Genomic DNA, 11,397 nt, shown 5'->3' on the forward strand with positions numbered 1-11,397 from the left:
GCAACCATTGTGCCAATGATCCAAGAAATTTTGTTAGTGGCATATATTACCAACATATAAGTCAAGTAGCACTATTATTGAGAGGTTATAAATTATTATTAATCAAGATCCTTAGCCATATTAAAGCGATAGAACAATTGCAACATGCGCAAACAGAGAGACTATAAGTGTTCCCAAAACACAACATGATGATTCTTTCATAATATTTTCTTTAGAGGAAATTCAAAAGTTCATAGCACTTGATATTGAATAATTAGTTTTGATGACATCTCACAAAAAACAAACAACACAATTGTGCATGAGCTGTTGCTTGCTCATTTGTTTGATAGACCGATTGAAACTACATATTCATTAATAAAGTATCAATACTGATCAATTTATGTCAGTTTGATATATCTTATTACCCATTACATTTCTACAATTGAGAATGGAGAATTTAAATAGGGAAGAAAAAACTATAGATTGTCAACAATGTTGATCCGCATTTAGACCAAAAAGAAAAAAAAAAACAATGTTGATCCGCATAATTCGACATAAGACAGTATGTATGATTAGCTATTTAATATTAATATTTTCTATATAAGTTTACAGTATTTTTCTTATTTGGAATTTCAATCTCCAAAAGATGTTAGTTATGTGATAAAGCAAATGTGAACTATTTATACACCACATGTAGAGACAACTCTATTTTTAATCGAAACCAATACATTTTTATTTATTTATCATGTAGTATATTTTTAATATGCTCGAAGCCTTTAATTTCAAAATGCTTGAACATCAACTTGATTGCTTGATCATTAGTAATATGGGAATACATACTGCTTCCTTTTTTAAGTCTGCAAATCCCTCATAGATATTAATATATGAAAGACAAATATTGTGACAAAGAGTATTAATACTATAATACATAAGGAAGATGTTGAAGTAATCTTTGAAAATTATAATATGAATGTAAATTTTCTATACCATAATAAGAAGAACTTAGTGTGATGTTAATTTTTTATATGTAATTTTTATGTTTTGATTTTTAAATATATAATCTAGATAATTGTGAATGATGCAACGAGAAGTTTATTATTAAAAGTTAACATTTAATTTTACCATAGTTATCCTTCATGTATTTTGTCATCTAAATGCTAACTAAAATGATTTGCAAAAGATTAGTGCCAACCGGAGAGGACGGGCTAGAGAATGATTCCAATCCTCGCGCTCCTCTCTTTGGGCGAGCACTGCAGGCTCGAGAGGAAATAGGGGCATTCAAATCAGCCTCCCCTTTTCTGACTCGGAATTGGCCTCTGTCTCTTCATTAGAGGTGTTTGTCGGTTTGTGCAATAATTGAGTTCTGTGGAGTAGCAGTGATCTGTACTAGTCACTACTTTTTTTTCAGCCACAAAGAAGCTTATATCAATCAGAAATCCATCGGTGGACTGGTCTTCGGCCAACAAAAAGTCCATGTGTTCACACCCTTAGATGTCTTGGTCCATCCTAGAGAACCACATTTACCAAAGTACCAAAGTCAGTCATGCATCTTTGTAATCTAGCATAAGAACAGAATCAACAAGAAGGTGAACGAAGTGCCTAGTAAAACACTGTACTAATTCTTAAGCTAGTATTCATTGCTGATTGTTGAAGTTCATTGGTACATTAAATAACAAATTATCTAATGTTGCATGATTAATCAACAATTTAATAACAAATTCAGCATCAAACAAAGGAACTTGTGTCATTGTGACAATCCAAATAATGCCATGTTATGTGGTCCTAAGAGAAAATAAGTCCTTGTGTTCATACCTATTTGAAATCTGGGTCCATACTTAAGCATCATGATTTTTCAAAGTTAAAATATTATTAATAATGCTGTGGTATATGAGCTTGAGTGAAAATTACTCCAGGTGTTCATACCCATTAGATATCTTTATTTACCTTCAAGAATCATGATTTACCAAAGTTCTAATATTATTAATAGATCTAATATCATTTTATGCTGATATAATTAATTGTGCTTATAATTAATCTCCTTTGATTAGTCATTTGTTAAGTAATTATGCAGTGTAAAAAAACAACTACTTGGAGTTTGGGAATGCCCTTACGAGTAAGGTCGCAAATTTTTTTCTTTTTATTAATTGTAAGTGAGCCTATGACAAAAGCTAAACTATTGACACGAAATACTTCAATTACAAAAAGAAAAACGCAAGCTAGGCGGATCAATGTCGTTTCCTCAAAGCTGGTATGCGTTCTTCATCGAAATTAAGTCCCACGTGTTCATACATATTGCATATTTTGGTCCATACTCAACCACCAAATTTTCCGAAGTTCTACCATTATTAATAAATCAAATATTATTTGGTGGTCATATGTAAAACTATTATACAGCAAAGAAAAACTACTTTTGGGAGGTTGGGATGACATTTCGAGGAAGCCAATAAAGTTGTTTTTTTTAGCGTGCTCATGGCCGGGATCACGAGAATTCACCATCCTAAAGTTGTTTGTCGGTTTGTTCAATAATTGAGTCCACTAGGACTAGTACTAATCGACACCATTCACTTCTTCTGTCGGCCACAAAGAAGCTTTTGTCACTCTAGAAAATGTCTAGTTTTTTCATAAGCAGGGGCATGGCATAGCTTAAATCGTTTGGAAATTGAAATTCCAAATAAAAAAAGTACTATGAACTCATAAGAATGCTTTAATTAAATTGTTAATCACACATAATGTCCTATGTTGAATTATGTGGATCAACATTGTTGATAATTTATAGTTTTTACTCCTGTTTATATCTAAATTCTTCATTCTCAGTCATAAAGAACTAATAGGTAAGAGGATAAATTGGAGTTACATAAAGTGACATATATTGTTCCTCCAAAAATGAATATCCTGTTTTAACCTTTCTATTAAATAAATGAGCTAACAACAGCTCATCTACAATAATTTGTTACGAGATGCAATCCTCTATTTTGCTCATTATTAAGAGGTCCCAAGGGGTAGGAAGAAAGTTAGTATGACAGGAAGCGCAAAGACCATTTGGTTCGCTTTTTCGCTTAGATTCACTTTTATTATTAGAAAGTTATGCATTTGACTAATGCACGCCACTCTGATTGAATTCAATGTTCTTATTTGAATCGTACGCCATGGATCATGCATGTTGCTCTGATTGGCCTGAATTCGTCTTTGTTATTTGAGTTGCATATGTTGGATCGACATTCAAACACTGTCTTCAAATAGGACCTTTTGTTTATTTGACATGGCATCCGATTCAAGCCCCTTTTTGCTTGCTGCTTTGATATGGATTCATCCATACTTGTTTGATGCGCTGGACTCATGTACAGCATTTTTCTTCTTATTCTTTTAAATAAAGCACAGATCACTCATCTGATCAGTCGAGCCCTTAGTCGCCTCCATCATGCAGCAATTTCGCCCGAGGGTGAGTAACAAAAGAAATCAAAGAAGAAATGACCACTTGGAGGTTGGGATTGCCATTTAAAGGTAGCCATAATTTTTTTTTTCATTAGTGAGCATATGATAAAAGCTAACCCAATGACATGAAATACTTCATTTTCCAAAAGAAAATAAAGATTAAATAGATGAAAGCCATTCGCTCGAATATGATACATTAATTGAAAATACTTTTGTTGATTGGTTAAGTGCATCAACAATTTCACAATAAATTTAATATAAAAACAAATAAACTCTTGTCAAAGAAGATAATTCGGATAACGCCGTGGTGTCCGATCTCCAATGAAATTAAGGTGATGGGTTCATAGCTATTAGATATGGTGGTGGTCTACACTTAAGCACCATTTCCAAAGTTCTAATTTTATTAATAAATTTAATATTATCTTTGCTGATATATTTAATTTTTCGTACAATGATATCTCTTGTGAGGGTCGTGTTTAATTGCTACTAGCAAAGAAGAAACAGCCACTCGGAGGACGTGGATGTGATTCCGTGGTAGCCAGCAAGGTTTCTTTATGAGTGATTCTCAAAAGTCACCACTCTGAAGTTGTTTGTCGATTTGTGCAATAATTGAGTCTACTAGAGCCGTAGCGATCTGTAATATTCTGTACCTTTGTCGGCCATTTGGCTTGTTGACCTGTCAAATTTGTCGACGATTTATTAATAAATACAATATCCAACGAACAAACTCATGTCAATCAGCCAATCCGAATAACCCGTGATATGCAATCTTCGAGAAAAATAGTCAATGCGTTCACACCCATTAGATATCTTTCTCCATCTTAAGCACCATCATTTTCCAAATTTCTAATATTATTTTTTGTTTTTTTTGAACGAGAATATCATTTTTTGGGGACTTGCCCTCAAAAAGTCATGCGCCTCCGTCCTCTAGTATAAGAATAAGTGAACAAGAAGATCGAATAGGAACCGAACTGCCTGAAAATACCTTACCAAATCTTCAGCTAACGCTTGTTGTTGGTTGTTGAACTCCATCACCTAATGGCTTCTTCATTGAAATCCAAAAGGACATATCATGTGTTCTTGAGTTTCAGAGGCGAGGACGTTCGGAATAACTTCCTTGGTCATCTCTACAGAGCTCTTGATCAGAATGGAATCTACACTTATGTTGATAGCGAGGAGCTCAGGAAAGGAGAGCAAATAGCTCCGGCACTTATGAAGGCAATCGAGGAATCACAGATCGCGATAATCGTTTTCTCCAAGGATTATGCTTCCTCACGGTGGTGTTTGGAAGAGTTGGTGAAAATCATTGATTGTAAGAAAGAAAGAGATCTCATGGTCTTTCCTTTGTTTTACAAAGTGGAACCCAGAGAATTGAGAACACCAAGAGGGATCTATAGAGATGCTATGGATAAGCATGAGTTCAAGTACGGAAAGGATTCAAAAGAAGTGAAGAGATGGGAGAAAGCTCTTTCTGATGCTAGTGACTTGTTCGGATGGACTTTGAAAGATGGGTAAGTAGAGTGGAGTCCATATTTTGCATAAGAAGCTATATTGCATGTAAGTATAGATATTGTTTGTAAAAAAAAAAATCTACACATATGAGTGTAAGTGTATATATATATATATATGGATGCTTCATCTAATCATTCCTGAAAATTCTTAAGTGGCTTAAGTTAAAGTTATGAATTTCATGTAAGAGTTAGTAAATCTAAGACTTAGTTAAGAAAGAAAATAAAATTTGGTGAAAGATAAGAAAAGTTGATAATTAAAAGAAAAATGAACTTGGCAAGTATCTCAAACAAGAATTGATAACCCTAAGTTAATTGGTATCTTAATTGTAGAGAAGTTGGTAAAAGTAATTTGAATGAGAGTTTGTAGCTCAATAAAGAAGATAGCAAATAATAATAAAAAAAAAGGCGCTCAATTGAGAGCTAATAACCGAAAACTAGTAGATAATTAGTTAATATAACGATTATTGATAAGTCACTCTAATTTATGTTGGTAATTTCATATAAAAGTTAGTAAGTTGGAAGCCGTAAGTTATGCAAATGAATTTTGGCAAGCTAGTATAAAAAATTAGTTATTTACTAATTATAAAAAAGATTGGTGATTTTATAAAATCATTGGTAAGGTACTATTAAGTTATGGGAAAGGAAAAGCCACTAATCTTTTTGTCACCGACAGCTTGCAATACTTATGAACACTTACTGAAATTCACTGTCACAAATATATATATATATATGCATGAAACAGTAGAATTCTGCCTTTGGCTTTTGATAAGCGTTGTTTCATCAGGGTAAAATTCATTGCTCTTTCTTTTGGATCCTTGTCGCCCTCCTCGAAGTATTAAAAAAGTACTAAACGTTTTGTTTATGGGCCATTTGAGTTCTTCACGTTTCGTTTTGAGTTCTACAAATTTTCAATTTTGATCAACTGAGTCATAAACTTGTTACCGGCAGCATTTTGAGTTTGAAACGTCACATGTAGCTAACCATAGAGTAGACACATAGCTTTTTCCCGTAAGAAATTTGACAATAGGACTTCATCGCCTGAAAATTTTACTGATTATTTGAGCAATATAAAATGCTAAAACTTGATCAATCAATGGACAAAATATTAAGTATATGTTATTGCACTTACCCCATTTATTTGGAAGGAATGAGAAAATTCGCAACGCTTGATACAGGATAATTAGTCTGTACAAGCAATGTAAAGCAAATGACAACATGCTTTAGGGTATTTTAATAGTTTTGGAATCAAAATCTTAACCATTGTTCAAAGTCCTGAATAACTTTCCTTGATTGAGCGCATAAATAAATCACGTATAACAGTTCAACAAGAAAAATAAGTAAATCGTTGTGCATATCAAAAGAACACGAATCACCCGGATGACCAAAGTTGAATCCTGAACTTATTTTGCTTGGTGGGGAGCTCTTTTTTGAGTTTTAATTCGACTTAGTGGGAACACATTTTGTTTTGGCTGTGGTTATGTGAAAATGTGATGCACTCTGCTTTTGTCATTGTTGGCTAGGAATTGCTTCTTATTTGCTTATTCAAATTGCTAAAACGATGCCACAACTTCTTTCTTTCTTTCTTTCTTTCTTTCTTTTTTTGCAGAGATGAGGCAGAGCTTATACAAAACATTGTGATGGATATCTCCACTCGCTTAAACCGAACACTTTTGCATGTTGCTATGCATCCGGTTGGGATACATTCCCCCATGGTTAAATTGAAATCAATGTTAAACCTTGAGTCTGATGACGATGTTCTCATGGTGGGATTGTGGGGACAGGGAGGCACAGGAAAGACGACTTTAGCCAAAGCTGTTTATAATGATATTTACAATCAATTCGAGAATTCATGTTTTTTGGCGAATGTTCGAGAAGTTTCAAAAGATTGCAAGGATTTAGTTACTTTGCAAGAAAAATTACTATCTGAGATATTAGCACTGAAGGAAGGATTAGTGTCTAATGTTGATAGAGGTATTAATCTAATACAAGAAAGACTTTGTCACAAAAAAGTTCTCCTCATCCTTGATGATGTGAATGATTTGAAACAATTAAGTGCTTTAGTTGGAGAAGGTAAGTGGCTTCACAATGGGAGTAGGATCATTGTTACTACAAGAGATAAACATTTGCTAACTTATCTCGGAATAGATCAAGATCATGTGTACGAAGTTAGAGAGCTGAATTACAATGATGCTCGTGAGTTGTTTAGTAAGCATGCTTTTCCGACACACCAAAACTTTACGATCAAGACAGATCTAGTGGATAGAGCTCTAAATCTTGCTAAAGGCCTTCCTTTAGCACTTGAGGTGCTAGGTTCCTTTTTGCGTGGTAGAAGAGAAAATGAATGGGAAAGTGCACTAGATAATATTTCTACGGCTCCTAAGAAAGACATCAATGATGTGCTCAAAATAAGTTATGATGGATTAGAGCGAAATGAGCAAGAGATCTTTCTCCACATTGCCTGCTTCTTCAAGGGGTGGGATAGTGAGTATGTAAAGAAAATTCTTGACAGTTGTGATCTTAAGGCAGTAATAGGATTAAAAATTCTCGTGGAGAGGTCTTTGATAAGAACTGAGTTTGAGGAATTACAAATGCATGACTTGATTCAATTGATGGGTATGGATATTGTGAACCAAGAAAGTGATGATCCTGGGAGACGTAACAGATTATGGCAACATGATGATGTTGTTGATGTTCTGTCAAGCGACATGGTAACTAGCAAACACCATCAAATTCCGCCCCTTATCTTTTTGGCTCTAATTACTAAACATGAATAACCTAAATAGCCTTGTATATACAGGGAAATTGTGATGTCAAAGCTATAGTGTTGAAGCCACCTAAGCCAATAGAGATGTGTATCAATCCTGATGCTTTTACAAAAATGAGAAGGTTGAGATTGCTCATCTTGCACGACGTTCATGATTCTTTCCAAGGTCCTATATGTCTTCCTAATGAGCTTAGATGGTTTGAGTGGACTGGATGTGCTCGCCAGATTCCAGAATTTTCCTCCGGTCCAAAGAAAGTAGTGGGACTTAATATAAGCGAAGGCAATATCACAGGAGTCGTAAAACAATTTAAGGTGAGATTTACCTACATGGACCTTTTTATTATCTACTTCATTTGCATATGTATATGCTATTATATGTACTAGTACACTAAAGGAAGGGGTGTTCCTATGTTTTAGAAACCATCTCTCTGATTTCTTTCAAAATGACGCTAACTTCTTGCTTTACAAATATTTTTACGTGCAGCAAAATTGGCATTTGAAAAATTAAGCAAACAACTTTATTAGAAATACTCAATGGAAAGATGTTAATAAAATACACAATACAAAGAAGCTTTCTACAGATACATGGAAAGAGAAAGATATTTCAAGATTTGAAATTTATTTGTAAAGGTCATCGCATCATTAGAAAATTCAAATTTTAATACTGAAAAATGTGCGAGATAAAAACATTAATATAATCAATTTCACGTATATATGCGTGTTGTAATATCTGTAAAATAAGTAAGTGAGGATTATTGATGGAAGGAATATAAAAGAAAAAAAGATTGAAATCTTTTAAAGTAGGATATCATCTTTACCTAATATAATATCTTTAAACATCAACATAGATATATTTCAAAATCAAATGATTCTACCTAGTGAAGATATTCAAAATGCAATTTGCAGTCGATTGTTTACATATGAACTTTTTTAATGACGCAAAGCTTGTATAGTGATCGAACAAAAGGGAAACAAGAAAATGACTAACCTGCCCATTGACATATATGTAGAAGTAAAAACATTCAAGAATTAACAGTTTGAGTGGTAGGCCACGTAGTCATCAAGTGATAGAGCATTATTTAATGCATATACCCAAACGACGGGGATTTGTCCAGCATCAATAAATTTAGCTCAGTCAAACATTCGAATGCATCATTCTATAAAACCAGGCATTTTTAGTTGCTTAAATCATTTCTTAAGGAGCAGCACTTCTAAGTAGACATAATAGAGTATTTATTAGGAACTTTCACAGTAATGTGTGCACAATTAGGCAATACGAGTGATCCAGTAGGGCTATACAACTAGTTTCTTAATAGAAAGTCAAGAGTTAGATTTTGAATTGATTATATGCAATCTTTATTTTCTTTTGGATGTTTTTCAAAGTTGGCTTCATTGTCTTTGCATGAAGTCAATTTCTTTTAAAGGTTTATTAATTTTCATCATAATTACATTGTAATAGTATTTATATCTTTGATTCAAATATGATATATAGCTAAAGTCACGATAAGCAGAGTCTTCATTCTTATGCTCCCCATGTGACACTTAGCTTTGCTTTTGTCATTGCCACTTGGCACGACACAAGGAATAGTCTTGTCACGTGGCCCATATCCACACTCACCACATGGCTCTTGACTATGCTTCCATGATTGTCACATGGCATAACGGATGACATAATTTTATCATATGGCTCCCATTCATATGCTCGTCAGATGACACTTCACTTAAATTTTTGTGATTGCCACATGCATGACACCACACAATGTCATCCCAAACTAATTTTTGTCAGCTAATGGATGGCAAATTTGGGTCAGGAGTACTAGATTGAGATTCTTTTGTTAGAAGAAAATTAGTCTAGGGCGAATTAATTTAGAGTAAATCCGCATACTAATTTAGGATTTTAAAATGGTACTAGTTGTATTTTTTTTTTTAATAATTGTCTAACTGAATTTTATTTTTGAATTTTTTTATATTATGTACCTACATATTATTCAATTCTTTCAAATAATATCTAAAATGTAAAAATATATGAGTTATCATTGATAAAGCCTAGTCATGCGCGTGCCATGCAACACCACTTCGTGCAAGCTTTGCCCCAAATATATATTCTAGTAATTATCAGTAAAGTTTAAAAATGTTTAATAAAATATAAATGCAACATATAATTTATAAGAAATCAGCTTATGGTAACTTTAAATGAAAAGTCAATTAATAGGCTAGAAAATTTACTCATAAATTGTATAGTAGGTTTCAAGTTGCCTAGTCTACTGAAGCTTCATGCTACCTTCCGCATGAAGAGTGTTGTGGCCTCAGCATATGTAATTATGCCATATTCACCTAGTCAATATTATTGATCATATCATAGTGAAGGATATGTAATTGTGACATATCCTTTCCTTGAGAAACCTAATCTCCCCCACATGCTGCATAGCCAAATTTGAAAACCTCAATCCAGCTAAGCCCCTAAAAATTAATTATGATATTATTAATGATCAATATATAAAACTATGGACAACGTGAATGACTTCCAATATTGTTTCACCATCATTTCACAAGTTTGACTCCCCGTCTATATACAACAACTAGCATATGCCTATTTGTGGACTTTGCAGCAAATCACCTCTACATTAAATAAACAAATTGCCTAATATTTATGATTAATGAGCTAATATATAATAATTTCTTGAAAGATCAATACTGGATATGCTTTAGTAGTGACCTTTTCTCAAATGGGAATCCCATGGTTTAAATGTAAGGAAGCGACATCATCATTCAAACACCCCTTTTTGTTCTTTCAGAATGTTTATAACAAGTTGTTTTCGTTGTATTTGCAGGATTTCAAAAATTTGAAGTACATTACTTTAAGTTATTGTAAGGAGCTGGTTCGTATTCCTGACCTTTCATATACTCCAAATCTTGAGGAATTGGATTTTCATAATTGCAAAAACTTGGTAGAAGCTCATGAGTCCCTTGCATATCTTGACAAGTTACAAGTGTTAAATTTCTCGGGGTGCTCTGAACTTAGTGCCTTTCCAGATGAGCTCAAGTCAAAAAAGATTAAAACTCTCAGATTTGAAAAATGCACAAAGTTAGAAAGGTTCCCTGATATTCCACATAAACTCGAAGCCCTAGATTGGCTTGACTTAGAAGGGACTGCAATTAAAGAACTGCCCGCATCAATAGAAAATCTTGTCTCTTTGGAGGGAATGTGTTTGAATACATGCAAGAACCTGGTTAGTCTTCCGTCTAGCATTTATAAGTTACAAAACCTTCATACTTTGGAAATTGAAGGTTGCACTAATTTCACATTTCCAAAGCACAACGATTCGGCCGATCCATGCATGAAGATCGGACTTTCAAATTTAATCTGGTTAAGCCTTGCAGGATGTAATTTGTCTGAAGTAGAGTTTCTTGAGGATCCTTCCCGTTTTCCCCTCTTGAAAACTTTAATTTTGTCGGAGAACAATATTATTGCCCTTCCTCCATCCATCAATGAGCGTGATCTGTCTATGCTGAGGGTCGAAAACTGCCATCAATTACAAAACAATGAAGATTTAACCTCAATTCATCAATTTGTGCGTAAAGGTTTGGCTAATGAGTTGGCTTATGAGCTTGGCCCACATTTCGTTGGCAAGGTTAGATACTCTCTCTCTCTCTCTCTCTCTCTCTCTCTCTCTCTCTCTCTCTCTCTCTCTCTCTCTCATTTGGGTGCCG

At 33.9% G+C, this 11,397-nt stretch overlaps 1 protein-coding gene across 1 annotated transcript; it reads left to right on the top strand.

The window, feature by feature from the left end:
• Positions 1-4,292: 4,292 nt before the first annotated feature.
• On the top strand, positions 4,293-11,381 carry LOC104447001 (disease resistance protein RUN1; the record flags this gene model as incomplete). The annotated part of the gene is made up of 4 exons (XM_039313644.1): positions 4,293-4,922; positions 6,529-7,630; positions 7,720-7,998; positions 10,518-11,381. Coding segments are annotated over exons 1-4 (2,718 nt in total), but the record flags the coding sequence as incomplete, so codon positions are not given.
• Positions 11,382-11,397: the final 16 nt, after the last annotated feature.

The sequence above is a fragment of the Eucalyptus grandis genome, chromosome 5 (assembly GCF_016545825.1).
Source record: "Eucalyptus grandis isolate ANBG69807.140 chromosome 5, ASM1654582v1, whole genome shotgun sequence".
NCBI classification, from domain to species: domain Eukaryota; kingdom Viridiplantae; phylum Streptophyta; class Magnoliopsida; order Myrtales; family Myrtaceae; genus Eucalyptus; species Eucalyptus grandis.